Here is a 17,816-nt window from a genome sequence, read left to right as displayed (position 1 = left end):
GGGAAAGCAAACGTTCTGAATTTGGACCTAATGTCCGCTGTTGGGGTACAGCACAAGAGCTTTACTCTGCATCAAACCCAAGTGATAGCTGACCTTGGAATGCTTGATGCTGACACATAGCTTGAAATGGGGAAAGTTCTGTTTCCCCTGTGCTAACAGGGTGAACTATAAGAGAAGGGTGCAGTAAGAGAAACAAACTGACCCTGAATGTAATGCTGATGATCTACGAGGAAATAACAGAGAATTTTTGCGTTTTACCCTGTAGAAATGTAGTTAAGAGTGTGTCTCATTGTGGTAAATTAACTGTGTAGATAAGGCAAGCTCTTACCATGGGAAAGCAAGAGATTAGGAGCCAATGGAATTTGGGGAAAAGTTAATTTAAAACAGGTTTCAGGAAGAAAATCTCCTTTTAAAGAGAGAAATGTTCTACCAAACAGGGTAATCAGAGGCAAAAATGTTGGTGTTATTTGAAATACAATTTAGATGCCATAGTGAGAAAGTAAATGTTTATGAGGGATGGACTTTTAATGGAGAAGTTAATGTATTAGTAGAATGGCCTTCAATAAAAGTGCAAATGTAGTGGAGGTGCGGATTTTGATGGATTTAATTTACTGGAGTGGTAGGATTTTGATGGAAGGTTAATTTACAGGAGGAATAAGCTTCAATGAGGTGAACGCACCCTTCATGTCCTTGTGTTCCCAGGGGTAAATTTCCGTTTAGTGATCCAAGCATCAAACTTCAGCACAAGGAGCATTTATTAGGAATTAATTTTAACGGGCAGGGTAGTACACGGGAATTTCCAGAAGGTGTAGCTCTGTGCCTGGCGCAATAAAACCAAAGATTTACCTCCATGAGGTATATTGCTGATCATTTATACACCAATTTATTCAAACTGCATTTATATCCCAAACAGGTTAAACACATGAATTTTTATGACGTTGTCCTGGACTTCATCCTGATGGATTCCTTTGAGGATCTGGACAATCCCCCTACATCGATACAGAATGTAGTCAACAATCGCTGGCTTAACAATTCCTTCAAGGAAACTGTAAGCAGGAAATTATACATAATGTTAATAGGAATTCTGGAACTATATCGCCGTTCCTTCACTGTCGCTGGGTCAAAATCCTGGAACCTCCTCCCTAACAGCACTGTGGGTGTACCTACGCCACATGGACTGTAGTGGTTCAAGGTGGTGGTGAGACATCACCTTCCCAATGGTTATTAGCGAGGGGCAATAAATGCTGATTCCGTGAAAGAATTAAAAAAAGATAAGGCATCTGTGAATGGTGCATGATTTTCTAAGAATTATATTGTGGATATATTCAGTAATCTATAATATACTGGGCTGAAGATCATTGCCTGATATCAGTAACAATTGCATTAACTAGTTTACATGAAGTTCCATTGCCTACTAATTTATAAGTTCCACACAACAACAACAGTTTGTATTTATATAGCAGCTTTAACATAATAAAATATCCCAAGGCACTTCACAGGAGCATTATAAAACAGAATTTGACACCAAACCACAGAAGGAGACATTAGGAGAGGTGACCAAAGCTTGATCAAGAGGTAGGGTTGAAGGTGTCTCATAAAGGAGGGGTGATAAGAGAAAGGAAGAGGTTTAAGGAGAGAATTCCAGAGCTTAGGGCCTTGTGAAAGCGTGTAAAATTGTCCATCACATTCGCAATTTGTGGGGCTTTGTTGTGCACACTTTTCACTCTTTGCATTTGCCTCCACGGCGACAGTGGACAGTGTCCTGAGAGGCTGAGGGTGTGTCTAGCATCTTCTATTTTCCTTCATATTTCCAGCATTTTCAGCTTATATTTTCCATTTGACTCTATGGGGTAGGGTTATGATTAGGGTTAGGTTTTAGGGTTAGGATTAGGATTAAAGGTTAGGGTTAGTGTTAGGGGTGGAGTTACAGTTAGGATTAGAGTTAGGGTTAGGGGTAGAGTTAGATTTAAGATTATGGTTAGGGTTAGAGTTAGGGGTTAGGGTAAGAGTTAGAGGTCAGAGTTAGGGGTTGGGATTAGGGTTAGAGTTAGGGATTAGGGCTAGAGTTGGGGTTAGGAGTAGGGTTAGAGGTAGGGTTAGTATTAGGGATAGGGTTACAGTTAGGGTTAGGGGTGGGGTTAGAGTTAAGGTTTAGGCTGGGTTTAGGGGTAGGGTTAGGGTTAGAGTTAGGATTAGAGTTTGGGTTCGGGGTGGGGTTAGGTTTAAGTTACACCCCTGCATAAGGGTTAGGGTTAGAGTTAGGATTAGAGTTAGGGGTTAGGGTTAGAGCTAGAGTTGGAGTTAGGGGGTCGAGTTAGGGGTAGGGTTAGGGGTTAGGGTTAGTGTTAGGGTTAATATTAGGGATAGGGTTACAGTTAGGTTTAGGGTTAGGGGTAGGGTTATAGTTAAGGGTTAGGGTTAGGGTTTGAGTTATAAGGTTTAGGGTTAGGGGTAGGGTTAGAGTTAGGATTAGAGTTTGGGTTCGGGGTGGGGTTAGGGTTAGGTTACACCCCTGTTATCCTCACCCTGTTGCGAATCAGTGGCCGATTTCAGAAACCATTAGATTTTCCACTCCATTGAAATTGAGGAAAGTGGAAATCGGGCGGTTTCTGTAGATGCCTGAGATGACAAAGTGAAAATCCTCCACCTCCTAGATTCCACTAGTTCCTCATTTGCAGCCCTATGAAGGCTTTGAGTGAGCAAGTGTTTTATCTCGGGACAAAATCAGGGGCCCTCAATATAAGATCGGCACTAATAAATACAATAGGGAATTCTTTATCCAGAGAATGGTGAGAATGTGGAACTCACTACCACAGGGAGGAGTTGAGGAGAAGAGTTTAGCTGCGTTTAAGGGGGAAAAAGGGATATGCTGATCGGGTTGGATGAACAGAGCTGGAAAGAGATTGATGCAGAGCAGAAATGATGGCACTGACCAGTTGGACCAAATGGCCTGTTTCTGTGCAGTAAATACTATTTAAACATGTTTTCGTTGTTCACTATTTGAGGGATATTTCAGGACTCCCATTATATTCATGGTAGGTTGATGCCTTATATGGACATACTGCATTCCTGCACCTTAACCATCCAAAGTATGCTGGTTAAAAAAAAAATTAGTTTCTTCAACCAGCTCACATACCTCAACTGCATGGTTTTGGTTAAAGTAATCTGAAGTATTCTGAGATATATTGCTAAGAACTTGGCAAACGGAATTGCTTACTTTGGCCTCCGCTTTAGCTTTGTGTCTGAAAAGAATAAGTGTTTCCTTACTGCGGTATGCAGCTGAGAAAGAAAACGTTAGCTTTTGAAAAGAAAAGAATGCTGGATTATAACATCTAACTGAGTAAACATGTCGGACGGTCTCAAGTTATGATTTGTTTGTGTCTCCCATGTCACAAAATGGGTTGACTCCACTAAAGGGCCCAAGGGAGGTCACAATTGGATGCTGAAGGAGCGCTGGTCATCATGAGAGAGCTGGCTTGGCAAATAAAGCAGAATATTTTGAGTGGAACTAGGAGAAAAATAATACAGGAATCGAATTACCGTATGTGGGAGGAAACATATTCTGTGAGGGAAATTTGTTATAAAAACATTATTTTTGGAAGTGACACTTGATTGAGAATCCTAGGTTTTAAAAAAAAAAATTCTTGTTCTTTGGGATATGGGCAGCATATTGGCCTTCTATTGCTGCCATTGTTTTTACAATTGATCAGCCTCCTTGGCCTCGGTTAAGGGACATAAGAGGTGGGGCTGCAACACATGTAGCGGGTTGGTCTTCTGTGCAGGTCGCTGGGGTTATTAAGACCATCAGCACAGAAAGAGGCCACTTGGCCCTTTGTGCCTCAGCCATTCACAGCTCTTTAACTGGAACTGTCAACTCTAACCCTGCTTTCCTGCTATTCCCCCCCCCCTCACCCCTCACCCCCCAATTTCTTGTACTCTTCCTTTTTTCGAATACTTAGCCAATTCCAATTCTCAGTGATCATCTCTGACCCTGTAGCCTCCAAATTATAATGCACTACCAGGCTTCTTTGAGAGCACTTCTCAAACCCACGACATCCACCACCTAGAAGGACAAAGGCAATGTGGGAACACCATCACCTCCAAGTTGCCTTCTAAATCATCTCAACTTGGAAATATATGAGCGTTTATCATCATTGCTGGGTCAGCATCCTGGAACTCCCTCCCTAACAGCACTCTGGGTGTACCTACACCACATGGACTGAAGCAGTTCAAGAAGGCAGCTCACCACCACCTTCTCCAGGTCAACTAGGGATGGGCAATAAATGGTGGCCCAGCCAGCGATGCCCACAATCCAAGGATGAAAAATTACCCACCCGTATAAAAAAAGACTTGCGTAATCATTTACAAGTGTGAACTGGGATAAGCTTTATTCCTTATGGCCTGAATCTTTCAGGCGGTGGACGGGCTCAGCGGGAGTGGGCGGGGGTGTCGCAGAACCGATCACCGCCTGTGATTGGCTCCTTGGTGCCATTTTACGTGGGTGGGCCAATTGAGGCCCGCCCAGAGTAAGATGCAAGCCATAGCGCTCAGCGCTACCTGTGCGGACGGGGGGGGGGAGGAGGGAGAGTCGGGGCCAGCGCTCCTTTGCGCTTGTGTGCGAAAGAGCGCTTCAATCTCCCTGAGGCACGGAGATGCCTCAGGTAGATTGAATCGCTACCGAAATTATTAAATAAGTGGTTTAAAAATGTAATTAAATATGTCCCTGTGTCACATGAGATGGGACATGTTTTTATATTTTGGAAATTTACAATATTTAATTAATAAAAGCTCTAGGAAACCTCATCCCGCTCGTGGATGAGGTTTCCTAAAAAAACGCGAAGGCTGCTTGGCCTTTTCACCTGCTCCACCAATGGGCAGCTTAAACAACGACCTTAATTACTTCCTTAGTGGCCTTAATAGGCCTTTTAAATATCGGCAGGGGCACAGCCGACTCCAGCGCGCGCCCGCTGAACGAAACATCGCGAACAGCGCGGTGATGTCAGGACGCACGCCCGACGTCACCCCGCATCATTTTACACATCGGCATGTCGGGCCCGCCCCCGCAACGCTGACTGAAAAATCCTGCCCATTTTCAATCTACCTTCAGGACTATATTTTTAAGTTCCTCCTTTAGTTTACTAACTAAAGATTCGAGCTTCTGTGTTAAGCAAAAAAAAAAACACTTAAGAAAGCTCACGAGGTTTTCCACTGACCGGTTGAAATCCTGATCAGCACGTTTACAATGTAACTATATCTATAGCAAGAAAAGACTCAAAAAGATGAGGAGAATTTATTTTTATGCAGGGAGTGGTTACCACCTGGATTGCACTACCTGAAAGCGTTGGAAGCAGATTCAACAGTAACTTTCAAAAGGATATTGAATAAATATTTGAAAAGGGAAAATGTGCACAGCTATGGGCAAAGCTCGGTGGCGGGGGGGGCGCGGGGAGGGGGGGAGGATGGTGGTGGGGGTGTGACGAGTTGGATAGCTCTTTCAAGGAGCAAGCATGATGGGCCGAATGGCCTCAATCTCGGCTGTATGATTCTATGACATGAGGAATTCTTACCTCAGACCTTCACATGCCCTGAAACTGCTGAAAGTTCAGGAGGCGACTATATTCACCCCACTTTATACCAGCTCTCCTCTAACCAAAAATGTAGTTTGGAAAACACAGAAAGGCTTGTAGTTAGCTACAGGAATATTGACAAACACATCACACGCAATTAGTTAAAGTAATTAATGTCGTTTAGTTGAGTGTAGCAGACCTGTTATACGCGGCTTGAAGTAGAGCTTGAGCACAAAGTCCCCTGAAAGTACTGCCAACTGAGCCAAGTTGGAAATTCTGTGGTGCCTCCTCCTGACAGACTCTGGGGAGATTGGCCACTCTCAGCCAGTGATGTGATGTTCCACCCATTAAAACACCAACCCCAAGTGTGGAACAGGAGTAGGTGCTGCAGAATTTTTGCCCCTTTGTGTCAGTAGTGGCTCAGTTGGTAGCACTCTCCCCTTTGAGTCAGAAGGTCATGGGTTTGACTCCCATTCCAGACGCTTGAGCACAAAATCGAGGTTGTGAAAGGCGCTACACAACTGCAAGTTCTTTCAATCTCAGTTGCAAGACAATCAATCCTTTTCATCTATTTCTTTTTTTGTTTCCTTGTTTCAGGCTGTGGCTTCAAGTTGTTGGTCTGTTCTGAAAAGCAAGAAACAGCAAATGAAGGTGGGTATGAGGAAAAAAACATTCCAAATCTATAAGCGACATTTATACAGCACAAATTCAGGTGTGTTGTGGGTGCGTAGCTTTCCATATGTCCCATTTAATAAAAACCTAAAATGCTCCAGGGTGCACTCCGCAATCTCTAAAGCACGTTGTATAGAGCACAGACCCTCACACTTACCCTGCTGAGACAACCAGTGAGGTGGCATTTCATTACTTGGGCAGGAGTGGAACACAGAATACACGCTAGCAGGTCTGGCACTGCAAAGGGGGTAATCCGTGGGGCTGTGTAATGGGCCATTGATCCCGTTTAGACTAAAGGGGCATTATTTAATGGAGGCAATGGTGTCTCGCCCACTGGCTGGAGAGGCATCAAGAGCCCCGTGCTGCCTCTCTAAGGGAAGGCCCGTCACATCAAGTGCCACTCAGGCACTTGACAGGACAACGGTGGGCCTTTCCCTGAACCAAGGACCACAGGAGCGGAAGGACCGCCTGCTGAGAGCTGCCAACCAATCAGAGGCCGGCATCTCTATCAAATCACAGAATCACACGGTGCAGAAGAGGCCCTTCGGCCCATCGAGTCTGCACCGACACGTGAGAAACACCTGACCTACCTACCTACTCCCATTTACCAGCACTTGGCCCATAGCGTTGAATGTTTTGACGTGCCAAGTGCTCATCCAGGTACTTTTTAAAGGATGTGAGGCAACCCGCCTCCACCACCCTCCCAGGCAGTGCATTCCAGACCGTCACCACCCTCTGGGTAAAATAGTTTTTCCTCACATCCCCCAAAATGGGGAGGTGGTGGCTGCTGCCACTGGTAGCGCACCCACCAGCGAGGAGGGTCTCAGTCACAGGTGAGAAAATGGCGGAAAGTGGTTTCACAGGGTGGTGGAGGTACTGGCAGCAAGGGCAAGGGGCCACCCCACCCTGCCTCGCCCACTACTTCTCGATGCAGGGTCCCTCAATCAGGCACTGAGGGCTTTTGAACCAGTGACCCCCCCCCCCCTCCCCAGAGCCGGCAAGCGGCGCTGCGCGGGTTTGCTTGTCGTGCTTTCCCACATGGCGATCTTCCCAGCAGCCACTGGGTAAATACCAGCGCCGGTGGGAATTAGGCCCTCGAGTCCACGGGCCTTCTCGCCACAATCCTAACTGGGGAGGAGGCGGGAAGCTGGCCAAGTCCCCACCTGGTGCCCCCCCCCCCACCTGATTAAACGCCCCCTGCAACCATACTTGCCAAGGGGGGGGGAGGGGGGAGCATTAATTCCACCCAACGATAGGGGTCTTGAGCAGTTGCTTGTTGGTTATCTCAATTTCCAGCCTCAATTTTGTCAATAGTGGTAGAATTAGAAAAGAATCCCATGAAATGTAATGTTTACTTTTAAAGTACTTGGGAATAAAATCACGATTGTCATAGAATCATTGAATTCTACTGCACAGGGGAAGGCCATTCAGCCCATCGTACCTCTGCTGGCTCTGTCTGGTCCCATAGCCATTAAAAAAATATCAAAATGTCATCAACTTCTCTGTTAAAGGCTATTACAGATTCTGCTTCCACCACTGTTTCTGGCTAGGCATTCCAAGCGCTAACAACCCTCTGTGTAAAAAAATTTATGGTATCCTCTCCCTTCAGTCTTTTGGTTATGATTTTAACTCTTTATCTTATTGTTGACAACTCATTAGCCAAATAGAAGCATTTACTTTATCAAAACTCATCAGACCTCCTCTTAGCTTTTCCTGTTCTTTTGAAAGGAGCCCCAGTTTCTCCAGTTCCGCCACTAAAGATAATTTTTGTGAATCCCTTCGTGTCCACGGCCTTGATATCCTTCCTAAAGTCAGTAAGCTTTGTCATGGCATGTTCAATAAATCATGAGCTGTACTCTGTGATAGTCGACAGCTTTATTATAGAGGATGACCTCTTTAGTAGCAACTTTCCATTTTCTTACAATGATATATTTTAAGGAAAGAGACAAATTTATTTCCCCAAACATAACAAAGAGCAAGTTTAAATGTTGACTTTTCCCTAAAGTTGATAAATGTAGCCCTGCTAGTATTACATAGGCCAGAAACTACCTCCCCCCGTGGTTGTGCCGATCAGGTCCGCACCACCATTTTGTGTCTCTGTAAATAAATCCTTATAAAAGATTGGGAGATAAGGAGAAATCTTTATGATGCAGCGGGGGTTGTTATGATCTGGAACGTGCTGCCTGAAAGGATGGTGGAAGCAGATTCAATAGTAACTTTAATAAGGGATTTGGATAACTACTTGAAAAGGGAAAAAAATGCAGGGAAAGAACGGGGGTTATGGAACAAATTGCACAGCTCCTTCAAAGAGCTATCACACATACGATGGGCTGAATGGGTTCCTTCTCTGCTGTAAGATTCTATGAAATAAAGGGGGCAAGGTGGACATTGCACTTGTTGAGCAGTTGAACAGAACTGCCCCTAGTTTAGCATCAGTTGGCGGCGCAGTGGGTTAGATACTGTGCTTCTACCTCAAGGACCTGGCTTCAAAACCAGTCCTGACCGATGGGTGATCAACATTTCCACTGTCAACTGGATTTAAGAGCATTATGGGAAATGAGTTTGGCAGGTTCAAATTCAACTCAGCAGTGAGAGGAGGTCTTTGTTAGTGACTGACGTGTGTTAACCTCTGCTGGCAGAGTTGAGAAAATGTATTGCTGTACTCCTGAGCTCCAGGTCTTTCCAGTAAAAGCTTTAGCCACTCCTCTTTCTGTCTTGTGTGCTTTGACTCTGGCAGGTGCCCAATGGCTTCATCGCTCATTTCTACGCTGTTTGCGAGCACATCAGCCCAATCTTGGCCTGGGGATTCTTAGGACCCAGAGACTCCCTCTATGATTTGTGCTGCTTCTTTAAGGTACTTCAGTCTTTTTCTTCCCGTTTGAACATTCTGCCCATTCTCTTTGTTGGTGACCTTCTTGTGTATGAAGCCATTTCTTCTGGCAGGGTGGGGGGTGGTAAGGGAAAATTTTGTGCATGTTAAGGTGAGTGATAGAGGCCCTCTTTATCTCAAGGGCTCTGTATTACAAAGGGGATGGCCATTATACTCCAGTTCTATAAAGCCCTGGTCAGACTGCATCGTGGGCACCATATCCCAGGGAGAATATATCGTCCTGTTTGGGGATGCAGTGCAGATTCACCAGAGCCAAGAGGGTTACGCTTATGAAGACAGGTTGCATAGACCCTGTATTCCCTGGAGTACAGAAGATTAAGGTGGTGATCTGATCGAGGGGTTTAAAAGGTTAAAAAAGAACTTGATAAGGTCTGGTGAATGGTTCAGGAATGAGGAGTCAAAATTAAAATTAGAGCGAGGCCACTTAGGCGGGAAATAAGGAAGCACCTTTTCACACAAAGGGTGGTAGAAGACTGAAATACTCTCCCCCAAATGTCTGTGGACAATTGGAGCTTTCAAAACTGGAGCTCAATGGATTTTTAGGTAGGGGTGTCAAGCGTATGGAACTAAGGTGATTAAATAGATTTGAGGTACGTCAACTAGGATCTATTTGAATGGGGGATCAGGCTCCAGGGGATAAATGGCCTACTGCAGTTCCTGTGGTATCATCCTGGTGCATTTACCCTGTGACTTTTAAAACGCTGTCATTTTTATTGAACTGGAAAACAGCATTTTACGTCCTTGACCTGCTGCAATGTTCCAGTGAAGCTCAACGCAAACTGGAGGAACAGCACCTCATCTTCCGACTAGGCACTTTACAGCCTTCCGGGCTAAATATTGAGTTCAACAATTTTAGATCATGAACTCTCTCCTCCATCCCCACCCCCTTTCCGATCCCCCCTTTTTTCCAATAATTTATATAGATTTTTCTTTTCCCACCTATTTCCATTATTTTTAAATGTATTTTCATCCATTGTTTTATCTCTACCTTTTAGCCTATTTCGATCCCTTCCCTTCACCCCACCCCACCCCACCCCCACTAGGGCTATCTGTACCTTGCTTGTCCTGCTTTCTTCCCTTAATTAGCACATTCCTTAGATAATATCACCACCTTCAACACCTCTTTGTCCTTTTGTCTATGACATCTTTTGGCTATCTCCACCTGTCACTGGCCCTCTATCCAGCTCTACCTGTCCCACCCCCCTTAAACCAACTTATATTTCACCTCTTTTGTGTTTTTACTTAGTTCTGTTGAAGAGTCATACGGACTCGAAATGTTAACTGTGTTCCTCTCCGCAGATGCTGCCAGACCTGCTGAGTTTTTCCAGGTATTTTACTATTATTATTGCCATTTTACATTGCAGCTCATCTTTTTCCTATGTCATTGGTTAAATGTTGGCAGGAACATTGCGAGACGCCCTTACACTGAATTGTGCTATGGGATCTTTAAGATTCACCTTCACCACCAAAGCAGGCAGAAAGCATAATTAATGTCATGTACATTGTAGACCAGTGTTGCTATATGATGAAGCTATGCGACCGATAAGCTAAGAGATATTTTTGATAACCTTTACAGGAACAAGTTCTTTTCTTCTTGAAGGATATCTTTGATTTTGAAAAGGTGAGGTACACTAGCACTGAATGTCTTGCTGAGGACATCTTACACCTGATACAGCGTCGCACTGAGCTCCTGATGGCTTACCTTGGAACGGACAGCCTGAGGCATCTGAATGGGTACGTTGGAATCTCCCTGCCCAATGGACCCTTGGAAGCACATGCGCAGTAAACCGAAACCTTGAACTGTGTGTGAAGGTTATCCTGTGAATGCTCAACGCAAGGGTGTCTGTAAATTGTGGCCCAGGGGCCACTTGTAGACCCCAAGCCTTGGCAAGATGGCCCTTGAAGCACTAATCATTGAGTTGCATTTCTTCCTTGCTGCTTTTGTTCCCATGTTTGCAAAGGGTTGTTCTCAGCAGTGTTGCTTCGGGCCACATTCCAGAGACTTGAACACAATACGCGGCTGTCATTGTGCGGAGATGCAGTACTGAGGAAGTGTTGTCTTTTGCAAGGGGTGTTATCAGATTGAGGCCCTACCTGCTCCCTAATAGATCCCACTGCATAGTTCAAAAAAGAACGAGGGAGTTCTCTGCAGTGTCCTCACGAATACCTATCCCCCAACCGAGACCTCGTTATTTATCTCATTACTCTTCTGTGCAAATTGGTTGCAGCCTTTCCTCCATTACAACACTTCAAAAGTATTTAACTGCCTGTAAGCAATTTGGGGCATCCTAGGGTTGCAAAAGGAACTATATAAATGCGAGATCTTTCTTTATCTGGTAGATAGCTCCCAAATCAGGATGCCAAGATCTGTTGGTATCAGCAATGTAATTAATTGATCAGGGGCCTGAATTAAGACTATGTGGGGCACCAGGCCCTGAAGGCTGCTCTGTGCAATCCTCAATCTTAACACATCGAGTGAAATAGCAGACAGGATATTGCACAGCAGCAACTCACCAAAGCTCCTTCGACACCACCTTCCAAGACCACGACCTCTACCAGTTAGAAGGAGAAGGGCAACAGACACACGGGAACACCACCACTTGCAAGTTCCCTTCCAAGCCACACACCATCCTGACTTGGAAATATATCGCCGTTCCTTCACTGTCACTGGATCAAAATCTTGGAACTTGCTTCCTAACAGCACCGTGGGTGTACCTACACCACATGGACTGCTGTGGTTCAAGAAGGCGGCTCACCACCGCCTTCTCAAGGGCAATTAGGGATGGGCAATAAATGCTAGCCTAGCCAGCGACACCCACACCCTGTGACTGAATGAATAACAAAAGCCTATAAACTTGTGTTCACATGTTAGCTTTCACACAGCATGGTTTCAAAGCGCAAGACAGTGCTGGGGCCTGGTTCCACTTCACGGTGGGAACCAGACAGAGTGCAGCGAAGCAAATTTGTTCTCGTCCTGTGACGGGGAATCCTCAAAGAAGCACCTATCCTGGGGCAAAGACGACGGAACACGTTGCACGGTGCCTATAATTAATTATAGACTCAGGGAGGTTTCCAAAGACAGTATCCAGGATTTTTATAAAGTCTTTGTGTTGCTTTGTATGACCATGTCCAGCTTGGAGATCCCAGTTGCAATTTTGAATGATTTTTGATTTGCCGAGGGGGGTACTCCAGTAGCTATATTACCTGCAATAAACTTTGTGAATCTTTGGATCGTCTGCCATGTTGTTATTCCTCTCTGGTAATGAGGTTGACCAGTAGGAAAACTGTACTGTTAGGGTTGCCACCTTGAATCAATCTTATTCCTGGGCAGTACACAAGATTAAAGCAAGGCGGAGGTTGGTATGGGACAGGGATGGAACAGAGGGCAGTATAGAGATGGGGAAAGGGGATTGGGTAAAGTCAGGGCAGGGCATAGGTTAAGTTTGGAGCTGAAGGTGGGGTAATAAAAGGATTGTGGTTGGAACGTAGTGAGAGTGGGAGTATGGAATAGGGTTGGGGCAATGTCGGGCAGATAGAGTCAGAGAGGAGATTGGATGTTCAGAGAAAGGCAATCAGGGCAAGAGTGGGATTTAGTCAAGCCAAGGGTGCAATAGGGTAGGCCAGGGTATTAATTACATTAAGACAAGGAAGTGGATGTAAAATAGTGGCAAAAGGATGGAATAGTGTCAGTGTAGGCGAAGCAGGATGATGAAAATAAAAAAGGTGGGATGGGGCGGAGAAAAGGAATGGGATGAGCTGAGGCATGGGCTGGGATAATATCGGGGCATGAAATATGTGGTAGCAGGGATGGAATCACATCTTGAGTTCTGATGTTTGCTTTGCTGATGTCTCCCAGTCATCACACACAGGAATTAAGTCAGTATTGTGGGCGTTTTCTTCTCTGCATACCGCTGGTTAATGCAATCAGTAAAATTCCTCTCTGTGCTCTTTATCAGTGTGTGGTTAACCCATTTAGAATAAACTTGTATGGGTGCATTTAAGGGGAAGCTAGATAAGCGCATGACGAAGGAAGGAATAGAAAGTTATGTTCTCAGGAACAGATGGAGGAAGGCGGGAGGAGGCTTGTGTGGAGTATAAACACCAGAATAGACCAGTTGGGCCCAATGGCCCGTTTGTGCTGGACATTCTGTGAAGTTAATGACTGTGTTAAAAATAACGCACAGGAATTTATTAAGGGCACATTAACGGTCTGTTAAATATCAGTGACAAAGGTGTGCAGTTGACTCCAACCACCCAATTCAGATTGGGCAAACGACTTAGAAGGGCTGATTTGCACCTTCACTGCCAGGGGTGTCAGAGCGGATTGTCCGCCCGTTGTGAAACCTGCCCCACTTTTGCTCCACTGATTTCGAACAGATGAAAGTCAGGCGGGTCCTAGAATGGGAGGACAATCCACTCCATCGGGTTAACCTGTCGGAAATACTCCCCACACTCTCTCCTTAAACAGCATAGGTGGCAACCCTAGACAACTCGGTTGTTGTGTCGAGCAACTGCTTATGTGCTTAGTATTGTCTGCTTTTCTATGGTCCATAATGTGACTGTGTACATATTTATATATCTGTATCTATACCTCCAGATGCATATATTACATAGATATATATATATATATATATAGACTGCTCCACAGCACCTCATCTCAGCACTTCCCTATTAAGAATAAAAGCACACACTAGATATTCACTATTAAAATGGTTACTTGAATTTTGGATTTGCGCTAATCTGTCCATGCTGTGAATGTACGATGATAATTTCTTAAAAAACACATTTACGTGGCATTTTAAGGCACTTTAAACAGTTAATGAAAGTTGTCTTATACTTCCTGGATCGGTAAAAGAGCTTCGCGAAATGTATTGTCTTGTTTTTTTTTGATATTTCTGTCTCAAAACACCAACTTCAGTTCCTTGCGCTCACTGCTGCATTGTTGAAGAGCACAATGAGTTGATGAACCTCTTCAGTAAAGTAAAGCACTTTAAAAAAAAAACTAACTACTCTCTGTTATGTTATTGATTTTAACATGTGCACTCTTGTTTGAGATTTCAAATGCAACAGCAACTTATATTTGGGCAGTCACTTGCACCTTGAGTGCTTTACCTTAAGAAGAAAGATTTGGATCGTTCTCTTCGGAGCAGGGAAGGTTAAGGGGAGTTTTAATCGAGTTGTTCTAAAATGCTGAAGGGTTTTGACAGAGTAAATACTGAAAAACTGTTTCCAGTGGCAAGAGGGCCATTCGCTATGTTGGAAATTTAAGACAGTTGATAAAAGAGCTGATGAAATTGATTTTTGATAATAAATACATTTGACAAAACTGATGTTTAAAAAATTGATCAAAGAGAATAAGGAGATGATCCTGACTGCTCTACCTGTAAGGGCGATGGAAGAACGTTCAATAGTAACTTTCAAAAGGGAATTGGATATGTACTTGGAGAGGAAAATTTTGCAGGGCTATGGGGAAAGAGAAGGATGAGCAGAAAAAATGGAATACTCCTTTAAAGAGCCAGCACTGGCACAAAGGGTTGAATGGCCTCATTCTGTGCTGTAAGATTCTATGATGAGACCTCACTGAGCAAGGCACATGTGATTGGGGAGCGGGGAGGTGGTACACAGTAGACAAAAGGAGAAGTTTTTGTAAAGGTTTAGAAGGAGCAGAGAGAAACAGAAAGGCTGAGTAGTTTATTGGGGAGACTTAGAAATGAAGAGGAGGTCCCTAGAATGCTCTGGAGGCGATTATGGAGGAGAGGGACCTGGGAAAATAGGGCAATATCACTTTGGGACAGCTCCTGGATGTGTTCCCAGCTCCAGGTGAATTCAATTTGTGAGTGGAATCAGTAACCTGCCTGTGGGAGGTGGGCAGGCAATTAAGACAGTTAAGGCCTCAAAAACAGTCATTTTCATGCATGGAGGCTGTTGTATATTTTATACATTTGATTTTTCCTCAGAGCAACACACAGATGACACGAGTTTCTAAATGCGCAACGGGTTTGTTCACAAGAGTTTCAAAATATCTCTGCAATCACAAAACGTCTGCACTCATGCTTACAGCTCAGCGTCAAGTAGCTTCTGTCATGTCTGTTTACTTTGCTCTGAGTCCACACCCAGACTTAACTAATCAAGCACAGTGAGCATGGATCAGTTACCAGACTCACATATTCAAACACAGAATAAATGGACAACACATGGGCAAGTTTCCCAGCATCACACAGGCCACCTGCTTGTGTCAGGAGGCCCAAGCTGCAAAACGTTTGAGGTCTTTTAATCGTTTGCTGGTAAGAATTCTCAATGCTCATGTATCCCTAAGCAGAAGACATGCTATTGCAGCCAGTTCATGGAGACTGATGCTTCTGCTACTGCTGTACCTGATGCAATGGCAGCCGCTTCCCTCCTACTGAAGGTTCCACCAATGCACTGCTGCTGGCCCAGTCCCGCTGCTGTCCCCTCAGGAGCGCCCACACCATGAAGGCAGCCAGCAGCCATTTCCACAGGCTGTGCTGAATGCCCCTCCCAACACTAAAACCTGGTCGCTTTCCCGAATTGGACATGGCTCTTAATTGACACCCTCCAGAAGACCTAGGTGCACGGGTGGTGCGAGCAATTCAGGACCCGGAAACGGTCCTGATCCCTGCTTATTTTCTAAGTGCAGGAATTCCCAGCCAAGAGGTCAGTACAAGAAGGATGGAAATTTATCTGGAGGTCAGGATCTGGTGTGTGAGGTGACATGGGCCGCAGAGTCTTTGGATTAACCAGCTCCAGAAATAATTCAGCTGCCCAGGAATCTCCACGCTTGATTTTCTGATTTTTGATCGGGCCTCAGAAAGATCAGGCTGGTCCTGAAACATAGTTTCCATAATGTGATAATAACCAGCGATTAGCTCTTTGATTCAAACAGTAGGTTCCTTTAGTTGTGCGTAATAGGCAGAGTACACCGCTTGCAAAACCCAAAACAAAACGTCTACTGTCAGATGTGATTCTGCCATTGGAAGCACCTGCTGAACAATCCTGAGTGCGCTAATAGCTACATTAACAACCAACTTAAGACAGTCAGTTGAGCTCGTAATGTGGCTCATTAGCACTTGCTAGAAGCAACGTACATTAATACATGGGGACCCATTCTCTGCAAACAAAAAGAATATGGTCAAGCTTTGTGCCTTTTTTGAATTACCCTAGAGCTTGGGGAACCTTTAGTTCCCTGTTACTTTCTCCATAGCAAAACCTCAGCCAAAGCTGATTTGCCAAACAATCAGTACCCTTTTCTCCTGTGGTATATATTGTTGTGATTGTTTGAAATTTGGCATTCTTGCATTTGTCCAGATGAGTGCCAGATGAAAAGCTTTGTCAACATGTCTCTCTTTTCAGCAATAAACTGATGATTCTTCAATGAACCAAAAGGTAAGGAAGACAGGATCTATGTCAAGGGTACCACATGGTGAACCACCAAGCACATTGGGAAAACATTGTGCAATGAGTGAGATAGCAGGAGATATTGTTCTCCCCTGGGATTTTATGCTCTCGATAAGAGAAAGATGAGGGAGAGATACGTAGGAACAGGAGACCGTTCAACTACTCAAGTCTGCTCCGTCATTCAATTAGATCATAGCTGATCTGCATCTTAACTCCATTTGCCCACTTTGATTCCATATCCTTAATGTTCTTGCCAAACAAAAACTCATCAATCTCAGTTTTGAAATTTTCAATTGACCCCTAGCCTCAACAGCTTTCTGGGAGAGGAATGCAGATTTCCACTACTTTTTGTGTGAAGAAATATTTCCAGACTGGCTAGAGTCGAGCATAGCCAATTTCTAACATCTTATCCCGACTCACATCTCAGTTTTGCGATCCAAGAACTCAGTTGCAAGTACGGCTACAGGGTCACCTTAACCTTTCAATTCAGCTCAGAAAGATTGCAACACGATCATTCAACGTTCATCTGAAATGCTTTCCTGCGGTATTTTAACAGGTTACTCAGTTTCAAGCAAAGCAGTTAATAGCTCTCACAAATTTCAGATGGAGAAATTCTATATTAATTCAGTACTAACAGTATTGTGCCCACTGTAGCTCAGTGAGTTCAGTTCCCACTGCAGGGTCTATGCCTTGCAACACTGAGGGAGCACTATATTGACACAAGTGTCATCTTTTGAATGAGATATAAACTTCATATAAATGTAAAAGATTCCATGGTGTTATTAAAAGAAGAAATGGGGGAGCTCTCTGCTGTGACCTGTCCAGTAGTTATCCCTTAATCAACATAATTCAACAACAGGTTATCTAGTCGTTGCTGTTAGTGGGAGTTAGCTGCAAGCAAATTGTTTCCTACGTTGAAATAGTGATCAGTCTTCAAAAGTACTTCATTGGGCATAAAGCACTTCAGGACATCCTGAAGTCACGAAAGATCCTATACAAACGCAATTTCTTTCTTTCCAACAGTTTAGGTGATCATGTGGTGCCCATTATTGATAAGGGAGTGGGGGTGGTGGGGGTGGGGGGGGGTGCAAAACAGACACAGGCACCACAGACCTTTGCAGATGTCCTCCATGTAAAACAATGGAGTAAATTCAAGGATGGCCTGTATAACATTAAGCAAGTGAATGGCTGTCAGTGTGGGCTCAGAAGGGGAGGATCCTGCCTGACCATCCTTTCTTGACTCCTCTGAGGACGTGGCAGTCCAGGTGGAC

The 17,816-nt window shown here is 44.5% G+C and overlaps 1 protein-coding gene across 4 annotated transcripts in view; it reads left to right on the top strand.

Moving 5' to 3' along the window:
* The window catches only part of miga1 (mitoguardin 1), a 96,171-nt gene extending 82,672 nt beyond the window's left edge, over window positions 1–13,499 (top strand). For 3 of the 4 annotated variants that reach the window (XM_078560710.1, XM_078560711.1, XM_078560709.1), the window contains 4 exons: window positions 914–1,048; window positions 6,165–6,218; window positions 8,977–9,093; window positions 10,706–13,499. In XM_078560710.1, coding sequence (XP_078416836.1) covers window positions 914–1,048; window positions 6,165–6,218; window positions 8,977–9,093; window positions 10,706–10,915 — 516 coding nt within the window. In that variant the 3' untranslated portion in view covers window positions 10,916–13,499. The remainder of the gene's footprint in view (window positions 1–913; window positions 1,049–6,164; window positions 6,219–8,976; window positions 9,094–10,705) is intronic. The other variant, XM_078560712.1, reaches the window with a different exon arrangement.
* Window positions 13,500–17,816: the final 4,317 nt, after the last annotated feature.

This window comes from Cetorhinus maximus, chromosome 17 (genome assembly GCF_964194155.1).
Source record: "Cetorhinus maximus chromosome 17, sCetMax3.hap1.1, whole genome shotgun sequence".
NCBI classification, from domain to species: Eukaryota; Metazoa; Chordata; class Chondrichthyes; order Lamniformes; family Cetorhinidae; genus Cetorhinus; species Cetorhinus maximus.
The sequence above is the reverse complement of the archived record's forward strand: the minus strand, read 5'-3'. Positions and strand labels throughout refer to the sequence as shown.